Raw genomic sequence first — 16,593 nt, 5'->3', positions numbered from 1 at the left:
CAAAACGCTTTAAGGTCCACATAGACACCTCAGACTTTGCCATTGGCGGAGTTATTATGCAGAAGGGTCATCCAATTGTATATAAGAGTCAGAAGCTGAAGGATGCAGAGAGGCGTTACACGGTGCATGAACGTGAGATGATCGCCATCGTGTATTACCTCAGAACCTTGTGGTACTACCTTCTGGGTGCCGAGTTCGTCGTCAAGACAAACAATGTGGCCACGATCTACTTTCAAACACAGAACAAGCTCGATGAAAAATATTTTTGACTGAGTTCAACTTTGCCTTTGAGTACAAGGTTGGAAAGACCAATGTTGCTGTAGATGACCTGAGGCGCAGAGCTGAACTGGAAGCTGCGCACACGAAGCCTTCTGAAGTGCATTTGGAGAGCATATTGGCGAGTCGCATACGCGAAGGGACGCAGCAGGATCCGACAACACAATACCTTGTTTCTTTGGCGCAGACAGGAAAGACTCAGCGATTTTGGCTACAGGATGATATCCTTATGACAAAAGGGGGATGCATCTTCCTGCCACGATAGGGAAGCCTCCACCGAGAACCACTTAAGGAGTGCCATGATACACTATGGGCTGGCCATCCTTGTCAGGAGTAGACCTTAGTGCTCCTTGAGCGTGGCTACTATTGGCCGCAGATGAGGAACAACATTGAGGGGTATGTGCGGACATTCCTCATCTGCTAGTAAGATAAGGAGACAAACCAGAAGGCTATCGGTCTCCTTGAGCCTCTGCCAATTCCAAAACGTCCTTGGGATAGCCTATCCATGAAATTCATTATTAGTCTGTCAAAGGTAGAGGGCCTCAGTTCTATTTTGGTTGTGGTGGATCATTTCTCAAAGTATGTCACCTTCATCCCAACTTCTAAGGAGTGCCCTGCAGAGAAGACTGCAGAAGCAGAGTTGTTCGTAAAGCATGTGGTGAAGCACTGAGCCATACCAAAGAGCATTGTGAGTGATCACGATGCTCGCTTCACGGGCAAGTTCTGACGTAAAGTATTTCGGCTACTTGGCTCTGATTTGTTGTTTTCAATAAGCTTTCATCCGCAGACAGAGCACATCAACGAGATACTTGAAGAGTACCTTAGGCACTTTGTTAGTGACAATCAAAAAAGTTGAGTGAAGCTTCTTGACATGACACAATTTTGTTACAATCTGCAAAAGAGCGAGTATTTAGGCTACAACCCATTTGAGATAGTCATGGGGCAGCAACCACTGACCCCACACACTCTTGTCGCACAAGAAAAGGGAAAGTCATCCTTCGCCTATTAGTTTGTTCACTACTGGCACAAACAGAATGAGTTGGCAAAGGCATTCTTACAGAAGGCAGCAAAGAGAATGAAGAAATGGGCAAACAAGCATCGTCGACCGAATGGGTTTCAAATTGGGAACCAAGTGTTGGTGAAGTTATATCCCGGGCGCAGAGGCATCTTGCATGGACGACACCACAGACTGCTCAGAAAGTATGAATGACCCTTCATCATCACAAAGAAGGTGGGCAAGCTGGCGTATAAGCAGGAGTTGCCCCCAGACTTCAAGGTGCCCCCAGTATTAAATGCGTGCAACCTCAAGCAATTTCATCCAGGTGATAGAGATCCAGAACGCGATGTGCCACAATACGCTCCCATCATGCAGAGGGCCCCGATAGCACAACGAACCTAGTATCGCCTCAGTAAGATCCTTTGTCACAAGGTCAACCACTTGGGCAAAGCAAAAAAATATCTAGTACAGTGGGAGGAAACGACGAAACCAACGTGGGAGCCTGCATTCTTAATGAGCAACCGCTTCTCAGCTGAAGTTAGGGCTTACCATGAAACAAATGACGCCGAGAACGACACATGATTTGAAGGGGGGGGGCATGTTCCCTTGTGACTTACATTGTAAAGTTATGCTTAAAGTCTGTTTTGCTTTTGTTGAGTCTGATATAAGCTGCCCGGTTCAGGTGAATCAATACCCCAAAGAGGCAACCCATATGCTTGAACTGTAATAGCCCTTGGGCAAAATTGTGAATGAATTAAATGCTTTGAGCTTTCTTTTGTTCACTTTCATTGTGATTGTTTCTTGTGATTGCAATTCTTCTCCCTCTATTCTCTCTTACTCTCTTGCACTCTGATTACAAGCTTTCGTGATTGGCAAACGAGCTGACAAGTAGGCTTGCGACGGTAAGGAAGGACTGTCGCGCTGCGCTGGCCCATTGAAGGAAATAGGCCCATGACAAGTATAAACCTTGATTTAGTAACCTTTTAGTGTCAATGGCTCAATTGAAAGAATGTTGAATATTTGGGTTTGAGTCCAACCCATAGTGTGACCCGGTTTGACACTATGAGTGGGTTAGTGGGCACTAAATGAGTGTTTAGTGGGGTGGAGGTTACGTGAAGAGCTCACATTCTGTAACCACTCCTATCTTCTATTACAAATGACGGGTTGGACGATACGATGAAACGATCGCCTCTGGCCTATTACCCATAATTGTCATTAGGTTCAGGGTCCTGCTCACCATCAACTTCAAGGCCTCACTCATGGTGGTGTCAATAGACTAAGGAGAACGTCGAGTACCCACACGTCGCATCGACTATGACATCTATCAGTAAGCGCTTATTTTGCATTTCAGTTTTAATTCATGTGAATAGGCCAACATATATTGCAAGTTTATGGGTCCTGGATTGTGATATTGCTACGAAGTTTAAACCGTCGGACTCGATTTGTAACTCTCAAGTGTAAGCGCCTATATATCACGGTTTGCGAGTTGGGTGTGCTTAATTCGAACGAAAGTTGGCAGGAAATAGAAAAATCAAGTCGATCATTTATTTATTTTGTCGTTCAACCTCTGGCACGAACCCGCGGCACGTGCCTCAGCGCGTGTATAAACCGACGTTCGTCTCCAACTATTCACTGGCGTCTCTCGTTTGGTCTCACACTTCCTCTTCTCGCTTCTCCCCGCCAATTTCATCCCGGGCGTCCAGCCGATCCCGAAATGCAGATCCCTACCTCGATCTCGCTGTCCTCTCGCCTCCGCAGTCGGAAAGCCTAAGATTCTTCTCGGAAGGAGAGGAAGGAGAAGAAGAGGGTTGAGGTGGGCCGGCGTCGCGGAAGAATGGCCTTCATGGCGGTTTTTGAATCCGATCTGCGCGCGCTCTCTGCGGAAGCCCGCCGACGGTATCCGGCCGTCAAGGACGCAGCCGAGCACGCCATCTTGAAGGTTAGCGTTGAGAATCGGTGTCGTTTGCAGTAGTTTTTTTTCCGTTTGTTCTTGAATTCCAGTTGATTCGGGCAAATTTTGTGTCATCGTATCATGGCTGCATTATTTCGTGCAAAAACATATGATAGATGTTCGTTTCGGGTTAAGTTTAGTGGCTTTCACTTGCGTCCGGGAGTTTGTAGAGCCTTCATCTGAAACGAGGAAAATAGGAGCGGTTGGATTGAGTTTTTGTTGTTTTCTGCGAACATTGAAGAGATTTCTTTGATTTAGGGATCAAATGCGTGAAATATTGGCTTTTTTATAGTTCAGTGCTGTCATCTATCGAAAATTTCTGGAGTTATACTTGGAATTCTGTCTAGAATGTCAATAAATATAGGTTTAGGTTTAGGTTTAGGTTTAGGATTGAGAGGTTTTTGTTCTAACAGGATCTTTTGGGTTACTTGATGCTTTTTAAAGGAGTGAGTGAAAAGACTTAGTGAGAAGCGGAATCATATATGGTTTTGGTTGCTAAAACTTGCTCTATTTGAGTATGGACTGTTATTCGTGAGCTATGTGAAACTATGAATGAATTTTGATTCATGCTTTTTGCAGCTTCGTTCGTTGTCGAACCCTAGTGACATCGCGCAGAATGAGGACATACTGCGGATCTTTCTTATGGCATGCGAGGTCAAGACGGTCAAGCTGAGTGTCATTGGTCTTTCGTGCTTGCAGAAGCTGATTTCACACGATGCTGTTGCACAATCCGCTTTGAAGGAGATATTAGCTACCCTAAAAGATGTAAGTAGTGTTGAGTCGTCATTCTGCTGCTCTGTATTGGATGTTGGTCGTATCGTATTACTTGAATCATTGAATGCATTATCCGCCGTTGTAGTATGTACGTATTCGTACAAGGTTGGTGGTCTTGCTTGTTTAGTGTCGTTTCTGGTGTGTACTGTAGAGTTCAATGACATTGAAGAACTGTGCTTGACAATTCTGTGATCGCCTGATGTTCCAGTCTTCCAGACAATCAGACTCCAGTCTAATGGTTATATAATTCCTCCCTTCTAAAAATATGTTGAGAGCAGAGCTCCATTTTTATCAGCATGGCTCATGAGAAGTTATCAATAAGCATCTTTCTTAATTGGTTAAACCTCATTAGATGATGTTGTTAAGTTGTACATGTATATATATGGCTAGGGGTATTTTTGTCTTTTTGTATTAGATGCTGTCCACTAAGGGCAGTTTTGCTTTTTTATTTTTCTTATTTTATTTTTATTTTTCTTTACTGCATTGTAGGGGCTTTATGGTCATTGGGACCATAGAGTCGTTGGGAGCCCCAACGATCACATTTATGACCATTGGGAGCTCCCAATGGCTTTATACCTTGGGTCCTTTTGTATATAATGGCACTACTTGTGCCCATTTTTCTCAATGCTTCTCTTAAGCATTTATGCTCAATAAAGATGAATATTTTTATATTTTGTATTTTTCTATTTAGTTCCTTAACGTCTTATATGCACTTAGTGCTTGTGTTGTTGCCTCTTGTTGGCTATTGTTTTATTTTATAGTGGATTTGTGCTTGTGCACATTATGAGTGTGATCTTGTAAGCCCTTAGTGACATTGGTTTGTAATTATGCATTTTTGTGATCGTGATCTTGTAAAGTCCTTAGTGGCATTGTTTTTGTATTTTCCGCTATTTCATTACAGATATATCGTTAGGGTTGTTGACCTGAAACTGAAATTTGTCCTTCTATATTGGTCTTGCTTCTGTTAAAATTTTAAGACTTCTGTTGACTAATGAGCGAAAACTACCATTGTTTTTTAAAAAATTGGATTGCTCTCTGTGGGTGGTTGCATTGCTTCAGCCCAAAGCCTAATTTGGGTTCGGTGTATTTCTTTGTCCCCTTGGATTACAAAAGAGTTCAAAATACTTTCGGACTGACTGACAATTAGCCCTGTCTGTTTTTCCTGCTTGTTTATGTGCTTTATTTTTCCACTCATATTAGTAAAATTTTGTTTCTTCATAGGAGAACCATATTGTTTTCTTATAGTTTGGGTAAAGTCATATCCTTGCACTCACAAGTGATGTCTCATTGGTGTTGAAATGATGGGCCCTTAGATGCTGCTGGTTAGATCCTTTCACTTTGAATTTTATATATATATATATATATATATATATATATATATATATATAATCCCCTTGAACTAAAATAAGAGTTCTAACATCATTCTTGCTAACATGGTTTCATGTTGATCTTATGCTTTGATAAAGTTTTCCCTACAAACAACATTTATATCATTTGGAAATCCATTAGGCTTAGTAATTTACCTAGAAAACCCACTTAAAACCAATGGCTTTCTTGACTATTTTGCTAGTGATTGTGAAAGTACCATAGCTTTTGAGTAAGCATAGCCGGTATCTGTTAAAATTGTGCATATATAATGTATATATGTAGACATACCTATGTATGTATACTTATTTGTATATGTATATATATGTATTATATATAAATAAATTTTTGTAATTTTTATTTGTTTTTTATGTATTTTATTTTTTGGTCAACACATGGTTGAGTAGCTATTGGAGCTAGTCCAACTGCTAGAGGACTCCCTCTTGACCCACTTAGCCCTCTTGGCATGTGTATATATAGGGGAGAATCCCCTCTTTGAAAGTATGATTTTGACATACTTTAGTGGATGAATAAAATAATATTTTTGTTCCTTGAGCCTTCTTTGTGTGTGCCTATAGTGGCATTTTTGTGGTTGTCCATTTTGGTTTTGGTAGACATTTTGTTCATGCTCAAAGGCTCTTGTTTTCTCACACGGTATCAGAGCAAGGGTGCTCTTGCTCATTGTTAGTTAACATTCACATATTCGTGTGCTTGTGTATCTCTCTTTGAAGTTGGCTAGATTCATTGCTCTGGTGCTCGTGGGTGACTTCTCAAAGTATTCGTGTGGTGCGTTGCTCATGCTCTCTATCTTTTTTTCTCACCTCTCTCTCTTTCCCATCTCTTATTTCTCTCTCCTATCTTCTTCTTTGTAAAAATGGAAGACAAGAAAAATGTCTCCATCATGCTCATTAAACTTAATGATACTAACTATGTCATGTGTTTTTCAATCATGAAACACCATATTTGGAGAAGGGTTTGTGGGGATTAGTGGATGGATTCGATCCTGAACCTAAACTTATTCTCACTAAGGTGGAGAACGAGAAGTTGCTTTTTTTGGTGAGAAAAAAAACAAGGCCATATCCGATTATGAGAGAAAATGTATAGAGTAGAGAATGAGACATTCACATATTATGCCTTGGTTTATTAATATCGTTGACATCAAGAAATGCTCGTCTTGCGAAATTTGAGCATGCTAGTAATGAATACCTCAAAAATATGTATTCCCTTAAAGATATTGCACATGTATGCAATTTACAAGATAAAATTTGGATCATGACTCAAGGTAATGGGAGTATTAGGGAGTACTACAATGGGTTATCCGAACTTTGAGAAGAGTTGACTCTTTCTGAACCAAAGTGGCATTTCCCTTTGGACATTGAGCTCTGACAAAAACAAATAGATATGAAACACTTTTATCAATTTGTAAATGGATTAAGGCCCGAATTTGAAGCCACTAAGCCGACTCTCTTACATAGAGAAAAAATTCCTTCTATTATTGACACTATAGAAGAATTAAGTATGGAAGAAAATAGGTTGAAGAAGCACTCACTCAAGAGTGATGACAAAATCCATTTTGGCTGTATCTACCACCTCATTGGGGAAGACAGGGCATTGAGTATGACAATCAAATAAAAATTACTTATCACTATTGCCATGAACCAGAACATATTAAACCTATGTGTCCTAAGTTAAAAACAAGGGAGAAAAATGAAGTGGCTACGGTTGAATCACCACAAGAGACTAAGGATGTAAATAACTCACATGATTTATCCGTTGGAGCATTGGTAAAAGCTCTTCAACCTCTTCTTAAAAGTTTTTCTTCTTCAATTGGAGTCGTGGTCAAATCCTACTTCAACCCTGGTAAGTTTCTTTGGCTTCTTGATTCTGGTGTATCATTTAATGTAACCCCAAATTTTGATATTCTATCCGAATATCGTACTAACTCAAGTGTGCCTAATGTTTTTAGTGCTGATGGTACATCACTTGAAATCAAAGGAATAGGAAATTTTGAGAACTTTCAAAACTCTAAAAAGATTTCAATAAAAAAAATTAAATATATTCCCAAATTGAATTTAAATCTCTTATCTGTTTCACGAATATCAAACCATGGTTGTAATGTCTCCTTCTCATCAAGTTGTTGGGTGCAGGATCGCCAGTCGGGGAAGCTGATTGGGGGACTATAGAGAAGAAAGTCTCTACTATATAGATTTTTTGGAGATGTCCAAAAATACATTCTGTTGCAATGTCAAAAAATTAGATTTAGACTTGTGACATAGAAGATTAGGACATCCATGTAAACTAGGGAGGTGATCCCAACCATAGAGACTCAACCACAAGTTTCTGTATTTTTCTAGGTGAATCTCTGATCTCGTGCAGGTGCAAGAAGTAACAAAAGATCTTCCTTTTATCAATGAAAGTTGAATACTGGGCCATGGACACTACTATGATGGAGGTGGTATGGCTACGAAGGCTGTTGGCTAACATGGGAATTCAAATAAAAAGAGCTTCAAAGATGTGTTGTAATAATAAGAGTGCTATCTACATCGCCAACAATTATATGCTTCACGAGATAACAAAGCACATTGAAATAAATTGTCACTATGCACAAGAAGAATATCTTTAAGGCATCATTGATCCGCTCTATGTCACTCTGGAGTACCAATTGACAGACTTCTTTACCAAACTCTCTCAGCTCCTAGATTTCACTTTCTTCTTAGCAAACTTTCGGTGAAGGGGAGTGTTAAAATTGTACATATATAATGTATATATATATATAATATATGTGTATCTATATGTATACATATTTATATATGTATATATGTGTGCATATATATGTATTATATATAAAATAATTTTTATAATTTTTATTTGTTTATTTTTTGTTTTTTATGTATTTTATTTTTTGATCAACACATGGTTGACTAGCCGTTGGACCAGCTCTAACAGCTAGAATTCTAGCCGTTGGACTAGCTCTAACGGCTAGAGGACTCCCTCTTGGCCCTCTTGGTTTGTGTATATATAGGGGAAAATCCCCTCTTTTAAAGTATGCTTTTTGCATACTTTAGTGGATGAATAAAACAATATTTTTTATCCTTGAGCCTTCTTTGTGGGTTTTGTGAGTGTGCCCATAGTGGCATATTTGTGCTTGTCCATTTTGGGGTTTTACTGGACATTAGGCTCTTGTTTTATTACTGTATCTTATTCTTATGTTACAAATTCTCTTGCAGCCTTCATCATGCTACCATAAACTATATATTACATTTGATGATCTAATACAGAGGTAAAAGGATCTAGTGTCTTGCTGGGCAGCCGCCCCATGCCGGGGAGGGCCTAGTAGCTAGGCCATGTGTAGGTGTTGCTTAAATACTTTTATCTGTGTTTGCTTTATTTAAAAATAATTAACTATTTAAGAAACATGCATTGTCTTGTACTTGGAGCATGTTATGTTATTCAACTTGAGAATCATATGGTATTTTATTTCTTAGAAGGTTATTCAGTGAGTGTTTCTTTTGAAGAAATCATAGTTTTTGAGTCTTATTGGTGCTTGTTTGATAGCCCAGTTTGTTTGTCTTGAATTGGCCATAGGATTTACTGTGGTCATTTTATGTGCTCCACATGCAAGGTTCCTTGCTTATAAAAATGGTTGGTTTGCAGACAATGTTTTTACATGTTATAGATGAGGTGTATATATATATATATATATATATATATATATATATATATAGAGAGAGAGAGAGAGAGAGAGAGAGAGAGAGAGAGAGAGAGAGAGAGGACTTCTTCTTCTTTTTCTCTCTCTCTCTCTCTCTCTCTCTCTCTCTCTTTCTCTCTCTCTCTCTAAGAAGCAGAAGAAGAAGAAGAACTAGGTGGTGGCAGATCACCCAAACAAAACAGACACTACCCCAGAAACAACTAATACCCAAAATTCCTATTTAATCTGAACCATAACCAATCCAATGACATCAAACTGATAGGCTCTCTTTGTATTGAATTCTGAATAATAGCTGCTTGAGAACGTTCAGTTACTTCAATGTACTGGATTTCTACAGTTGAACTGTTACTTCAATGTACTGGTTTTCTACAGTTGAACTGCTTAATGCATACTGTAATTTTAATTTATGTGTCATATGTGAGGGAGTCTCATAATCCGTAGCTTATAAGCTCTTACTGTATCTAACCTTCAGTTTCTGGTTTTGATGCTGCTTGTCCCTCTGTGTCACAACTTCCTAATATATCCTGTTCATGTTCATTCTTCAGCATTCTGAAATGGCAGATGATAATGTTCAACTCAAGACACTGCAAACTATACTGATAATATTCCAGTCACATTTGCATCCAAAAAATGAGGTGCGTATTATTTCTAGTCTATCATAACATTTTTGGTGGAAGGTAACTTCAGGAGAAATCTGACCTTGTTGTTCAGGATGATATGGCTCAATCGCTTGGAATCATTCTCAGGCTGCTTGCGAATAGCCGATCCCCTGACAGTGTGCGCAAGTAAGCTAACTCAGACATTTAGATCCATCTTTTCCCAGATACTTATTTAGCTTGTTTAGTTGTTGTGCTTTGGTTTGGTTATTTGATGGAATCTTTAAGATTGTCTTGCAATTTCAGCACTGCAGCAGCTACATTCAGACAAGCCTCTGCATTGATTTTTGATCACGTTATTCATGCTGAGTCTCTTCCGGCTGGCAAGGCAGGTTTGGGAACTCACATATCTCGGACCAATTCTGTCACTGGTGATGTTAGTCTCAGTATTCATACTTCAGTGTAAGTCACCTTTTGCAATTCTAAACCTCTTGTGATTATGTCTTTTTGTGCCATTCTGCTACTACTGTTACGATTATTACTATAACATATTATATAATGGCTCATTTGTCACTGGGTTTCTGACTCAATTATTTACAGGCCATTGGATAATGATCTTGTTTCCATTACCCAATCAGCTTCACGAAAGAGTCTAACAGAAGAAGGCAGACTTGGACTTCGATTACTTGAAGACCTGACAGCTCTTGCGGCAGGTGGATCTGTATGTGCCCATAGGATCTTGGTCTTTGTTTGTCTGTTTATACTGATTTTTTCTAAATTCTATGTCTCATTTTCATCAAAAGCTTTTCTAGATTTGTTATACTGCTGGTACTGCAGACTCCAACATATACTTAAATAACTTAGTGTGATGTTGAAGTTATTTGCAACACAAATTTTTTCTTTTATTTGGATTGATTTCTATTTTTTTAGTTTATCATACTGATGTAAGTTGTACTTTTCATTTACATTTAGGGATTGTGGCTACGAGTCAATTCTATTCAGCGGGCATTTGCACTTGATATATTAGAGTGAGTTGTATACCTGCTCTGCATATGTATTTTTGTTGGTGAAGGTGAAACTGTTAAAATTTTATGTTTATGCTACATGCTGAACATCTTGTTTGTACATCATTGGTGTCTTGGCAAATACCTTCATGGCCTTTTAGTTCAAAGCCCCATATGACCCTCTTAGTAGTCAGGACTATATAATATTCTATATGTGGATGAAAATTTTCGTTTGTTTGGCTTCATTAAAAAGTAAAATGATAAATTTTTTGTTAGATCACCATTTTTAAATTGAAGTTGTGTTTGAGGTGCAATTCTTTGTCAGAAATAATTAAATAAAAATGTCTTCTTAAATATACAGGTTCGTTCTATCAAACTATGTTGCGATCTTCAGACATCTCATACCTTATGAACAGGTAATTGTTGTTCTTGGTTGTCTTGTTGGGCAGCACTGAGTTTTTTTACATATTAGTTTCATAACATGCTTTTACCAAGTATTGTGCCACTGATCAGGTCTTGCGCCATCAGATATGCTCACTACTTATGACCTCCTTCCGTACTAATGCTGAGGTAGTTTATGTTTTAAGAATCTGCATGTATTATGTTCTTTTGAACAGCTATGCCCATTTAGATTTTTTAATCCATTTGGAAACTTCATTATTTATGCCAAATTTTAAACTCTATCTTTTACTGTTCCCATTGCGATCAGTTAGAAGGTGAAGCTGGGGAACCATATTTCCGTCGTTTGGTCTTACGATCAGTTGCACATGTTGTCAGGCTGTATAGTTCATCACTCATCACAGAATGTGAGGTATGAAAATCATGCAGTTTTCGTTGCCTATGTTATTGTTTTTTTTCACTTTCAATATACAACTGCAGTGAATGAATAAATCATTATGCTTAATCACAACAGATAAATAGGTCGATATGCAGCATATCTCATAAATATTCCTAAATGTGAAAGGTTTTTTGTTTGATCTCATTTTCTGAGTCTTGAAGTGGAAACAAGGGCATCTCAGCTTTCTGAATGAACTATGAAACCATAAATTTGAATGTAAAATATCTGCACTACCACTGGTTAATATTGTGAATTTTTTCCATGCTTTAGATTGATCCTATCATTATTCATGAGACATGTGCGTACACATGCATGTATACACGATAGATATATGCATACATATGGGTGCATATGTGCTTCTGATCATAGTTAATTGCTCGATGATGGTTGTGCATGATATTTTCTGTTGCATGGAATGACACTTGAACATATTAGGTAGCTTTTTCTTTTGTAATTTGATGTGGAACACCTTTTAGTTATTCTTTTACTGCTATTATTAAAGAAAATTTATAAGCCTGCTCCTAAAGGCGAAAAAGGTAATTTACATATAGGTGCCTAACATATCGCAAATTTATGTTTAGCCACCTCAGGTTTCAAATATCTAAGATAGATGCCTAACCTTTTAAAAAATTTGAAACCCCGCCATCACTTATGGCACATTGGTTGGCCTCTGTTGGTAAATACCATGAGGTCCTCTCTGCCCACCCAGCTTCGACCTTCTGGCAAGGGATGCTACCCGTGGGTTAACTTGTGACATCCCATCAACTTGGTTACATTGACAAGTTGCCCCTAGCAGATGAGGGGAGCCCTTGTGGCCTGAGTTGCTTTTTATTCATGTAACTCTAGCTAACTTTTGAAAATGACAATTTTAACTTTCTTTTTTCTTTAAATTACTCAATCTATTTTTTATAGCTCTCTACTTTTGCAGTTATACTTAGCGGTAAATAAATAATTTCTTTACTGATTTTTTCTTGAACAGGTGGAAGGTTGGGTGTCAATCTTAAATATTTGAAACCTGAGGTGGTTAAACATAAATTTTCCATATGAAATTACCCAAAACGTATTGGTGCAAAGTGGTAGTTGTTGGGTTTCACCTATAGTGAGCTGTTTTCAAGAGTTCGTGAGGTAGTGCTGTTACTTATTTTTCTCCCTATTGTTTTTTTAATGTTTTGCAGTGGGCTTGATTTGTTTGCTTATTATGGTGGTTATCTTGACAATGGAAGCTAGTCATTTTCAACCAATCTAGTGATACTTCTATCACAGTTATTAGATTGATGTATATGAGGAATTACAACTTATAAGCCTCTTTATGTAGGTTGTGCTATGCATGAAATTGCATATAGTGAAGTAGTTGTTCCATACCTATTTCATGATGGATGAATAGTCTCCATTGAGACTTCACAACATAGTGATTAGTATTGGTCTGACAATATGTCTGTGAGGATTCTTCTCCAAAGAATTAAAAAATAAGTGGTCTTTTTTTGGGAATATCTTGGACAACTTATCCTTTTTTTAATAAATGTCATCATCACTCCAATCTGTATTTAACACCTATGGTTTGTCCCTTATTCGACACAAGTGTCGTGGGGTTTAATATCCATTTTATTTTGACCTGTGTGTGTCCATATGTGATCTCTCCTCTCTTTTTTTTTGTTAAGAGTACTGATCTGGACCCCATGGTCTTTTGGTGCTAACCAACTCACAAGGTTAGTGAATATACTAATCTTTGAATCTTCTATCAGGTAGTTCTAGCCTTAATCTCTTTTTCTTCCATTGTCCTTAAGTATGTTTTGCTCTTTGTGACACTGACACTGTACATTGGAAAAATAAACAATTGACAATTCCATTTAAACTTGCACTTTTAGTTTTATATACTAGTTGAATGAACTTTCTTAAACAAAAATTCTACAAAGATGAACTTGCATCCATTCTTTTAATTTTAAGTAATTGAAAGTTTGTATTTGTTTTTCTCCAAATAGTAAAAAATCCTTGTTTCAAGAAACTATTATTTGAAAAGAAAACAGTTGCTTCATCATTATGATTTTTATTACAATGGAGGCATTTGTTATCCATGGTAAAAATGAGAAAAAAAGTAATGAGGATGGGAGGCCATGCATAGTTTACATGAATCTAATGGAATCGGATGATAAGTACTGTGTCTTGGGTGAGCAGATGGAAACACCCTGGAGGAAAGGATTGGAGGAAAGGGGGGAGAGAGTGAACTAGATAGGTTTCAAGAATGCAATCCACCTTTATTGGTCTACATGGAAGGAATTCAGTCTTGATAGGATTTTCCGTGCAAAATTGTTCCTCTGTATACTAGAATAGATAAGCTTTTAGTTTTGCCTTTTTTGCTCATAGAAGGGTATTCTTGCCAAACCTCTTATCTTGGAACTATTTCATATTAAGTGTTCTCCATTACTGTGTCTTTTATTTTGACTTTCTAAGAGTACAATGTAAGGATTGTGAACTCGTACAAATTGCTATTTTTGTAGGCTTATGTCTTTATTGTGACGGCCACATTGACATCTATATTTAAATTGTGTTGTAGGTTTTTCTCAATATGTTGGTCAACTCTACATCTATGGATTTGCCACTGTGGCACCGTATTCTTGTCCTTGAAATTTTGAGGGTAATCTTTGATCCAAGAGTTGTCCTTCAAATGTATGACCCCATTGATGGCTCTGCGGTGAGACTGATCTTGTGCTTATTGCAGGGTTTCTGCATGGAAGCACGCACCTTGCGCCTTCTATTCCAAAATTTTGATATGTGAGTAACCTCTGGTTAATATACTGTTCTGTGTGGTATTGCTTAATCAATGAGTCGTTCGTAGATGTAATTATTTCATTGCTGGTGGCATTATAGTTGGTAACATTTTAGAAGTGTCATGCTTTTTCACATAGTTCCGAGTACTTTGTGAATCCTAATGGGCTTGTCACTTTATATGTAAAATGCGCTTTTTTCACATGGGACTTCAGTGGACTTCATGAATCCTAATGGGCTTGCCACTTTATCTAGATTAGTCTCGTTTTCATAATGACATCAAGGCATCAGAAAATCTTTTGGTTGTCCACTGTGTAATGAAATACAAAAGTGCACAAATAGATGCCACTTATGGGCTTACAAGATTACAAGAATGTGCAGAAAAAGACAAAGCCTCTTATGGGCCAATACAAGCAAGAACACAAGTCTCTTATGGGCAAGCACACACATAAAAATAAATGAATATATTGCTGTAAAATGCTTAAGAAAAACAATTTATTAATATGGGATGTATCCCATATTTATAGAGTGAATAACCAACAAAGAGGGCTAGCCAACTAGCCCAACAGCTTGTTGGGCTAGTCCCTAATGGCTAGATCAGAAAAATAAAGAACATAAATAAAAGAAAAATAAAAGGTACAAAAGTGCCCCTAATGGGCACTACCTATTACACATTAATGAAATGACCAAAATGCCCCTAATGGGCATAACCTATTACATGCACAAATCAGCAAAAATAAAAATAAATAAATAAATAAATATATATATATATATATATATATATATATGTGTGTGTGTGTGTGTGTGTGTGTATACACATACACATAGTGTATGTGCCATATCACAGGGATTCGGCCAGACAGGTACCGCACCCGCGTCGACATGAGGCGACGCGGGAGCGGGCGCGGCACCCGGTGCGGTCAACCCGACCCTGGGTGCGGTCAACGCACCCAGGGTCATTTTGATCCATTTTTTTATTTTTTATTTTTATTTTGCCCTATGAAATGGTATAAGGGTGATTCTTTGGACAAATCAGAGGTGCCAGAAAAGTGCAAAGTGTGTTTTGGAAGGGGTGTTGTTTTAGAGTTGATACCTGGGGATTTGAAGGCAATAGGAAAAGGTTGCAGATTCCTTGTTGGAGTAGCTCCTGCTGCAACTGCACCAGCGGGGATATCGTATAAATCGCTCGACTTGCCCTCACTGTTATAAAAGGTGGGGCTGTTGTCACAACGGGAGAAGGGAGGCATCCTAAAGGGGAATGCGTCGGTGCGAGACAGCTTTTGAGGCGCCGGACTAATACCTTCCCTCTCTTCACCACCAACTCCTCTCTCCCCGTCCTCAAAACCACCACCATCAACACCAACACGAACATTTCTCTTGTCTACCATCTCAAGAACACCACCACCCACCTCCATTAAAACCACCAAAAAAGAAGAAAAATACTACTTTTTTCTTAAGGAAAATACACAAAAAAACCTTGCTTTTTCTTTTTATCAAAAGTCAGCAAACCAGACCACAAACGGAAAACAGCTCCCCTCTGAAGCCACCAACCTAAAGGGAATCATTCACGGTCATGGCTGCTGCTGCTGCGCCTGCAAAGCTCCCTGCTGTGCCTGCACTACTACTGCCCCGGTCTCTGATGCGTAACCAATCTCCCCCTTTCATCCTTGGTTGCTTCCCATGCTTCCAACATTCGGCCTTTGGGACAAATTAGTAAAGCTAACGCTGCTGCCCCTTATTATTTCAAATCACATCACACCCTACAAGTTAAATTTCTATTGCAATAATAAAAAATTCAAAACAAAAACCTCTCTCTCTCTCTCTAACCCTAAACACCAATACATATTTCACTCTCTCTCTGTATGGTTTGAGTCTTGACCTGTCTACATCCATTTTTGGCAGTCGCTTTCCTTCCACCGTCGTTATCCCTAACCCTTTACATGTCTAGAGTGTTGCACCCAACCAGGGTTGGGGACTCTAACCAAAGTTCCTTCACGTGATGCACTAACTAATTGCCCCCAACTAGTCTCTCCTCCACTTCCAGAAGGAAAAAGCGCAAAACACAAAATCTCCCAATATCTTATTATATGTTTTAAAAAAATCTAAAAATGTAAAGGAAGAAAAGATGGCTGGAGGAGGTAAAGTCACAGAAACAGAGGTCAAACTAATAAGATATTGACTGGTGATTTTAAAGCCCGAGTAATTACATCCTGACCAAGGAGATACAATGATATTCTACTTAAATTAAACTAATGGGCCTTGGTTTGATCTTCTTTATAATCATTACAATAAAAAAAATGATGTGAGCACTTGACCATTG

At 38.4% G+C, this 16,593-nt stretch overlaps 1 protein-coding gene across 1 annotated transcript in view; it reads left to right on the top strand.

Annotated features, from left to right (window-relative positions):
• Positions 1–2,907: 2,907 nt before the first annotated feature.
• Positions 2,908–16,593, top strand: part of LOC149829315 (uncharacterized) — a 100,610-nt gene continuing 86,924 nt past the window's right edge. The window contains exons 1-12 of the mRNA XM_090018035.1: positions 2,908–3,212; positions 3,804–3,989; positions 9,618–9,707; positions 9,784–9,857; positions 9,975–10,130; positions 10,269–10,389; positions 10,641–10,696; positions 11,034–11,088; positions 11,186–11,242; positions 11,382–11,483; positions 14,062–14,142; positions 14,227–14,279. Coding sequence (XP_089874161.1) covers positions 3,108–3,212; positions 3,804–3,989; positions 9,618–9,707; positions 9,784–9,857; positions 9,975–10,130; positions 10,269–10,389; positions 10,641–10,696; positions 11,034–11,088; positions 11,186–11,242; positions 11,382–11,483; positions 14,062–14,142; positions 14,227–14,279 — 1,136 coding nt within the window. The 5' untranslated portion in view covers positions 2,908–3,107. The remainder of the gene's footprint in view (positions 3,213–3,803; positions 3,990–9,617; positions 9,708–9,783; positions 9,858–9,974; positions 10,131–10,268; positions 10,390–10,640; positions 10,697–11,033; positions 11,089–11,185; positions 11,243–11,381; positions 11,484–14,061; positions 14,143–14,226; positions 14,280–16,593) is intronic.

This window comes from Nuphar pumila, chromosome 9 (genome assembly GCF_984573655.1).
Source record: "Nuphar pumila chromosome 9, dmNupPumi1.hap1.1, whole genome shotgun sequence".
NCBI lineage: Eukaryota > Viridiplantae > Streptophyta > Magnoliopsida > Nymphaeales > Nymphaeaceae > Nuphar > Nuphar pumila.
Note: the sequence above shows the minus strand (reverse complement) of the source record. Positions and strands in the feature narration are given on the sequence as shown.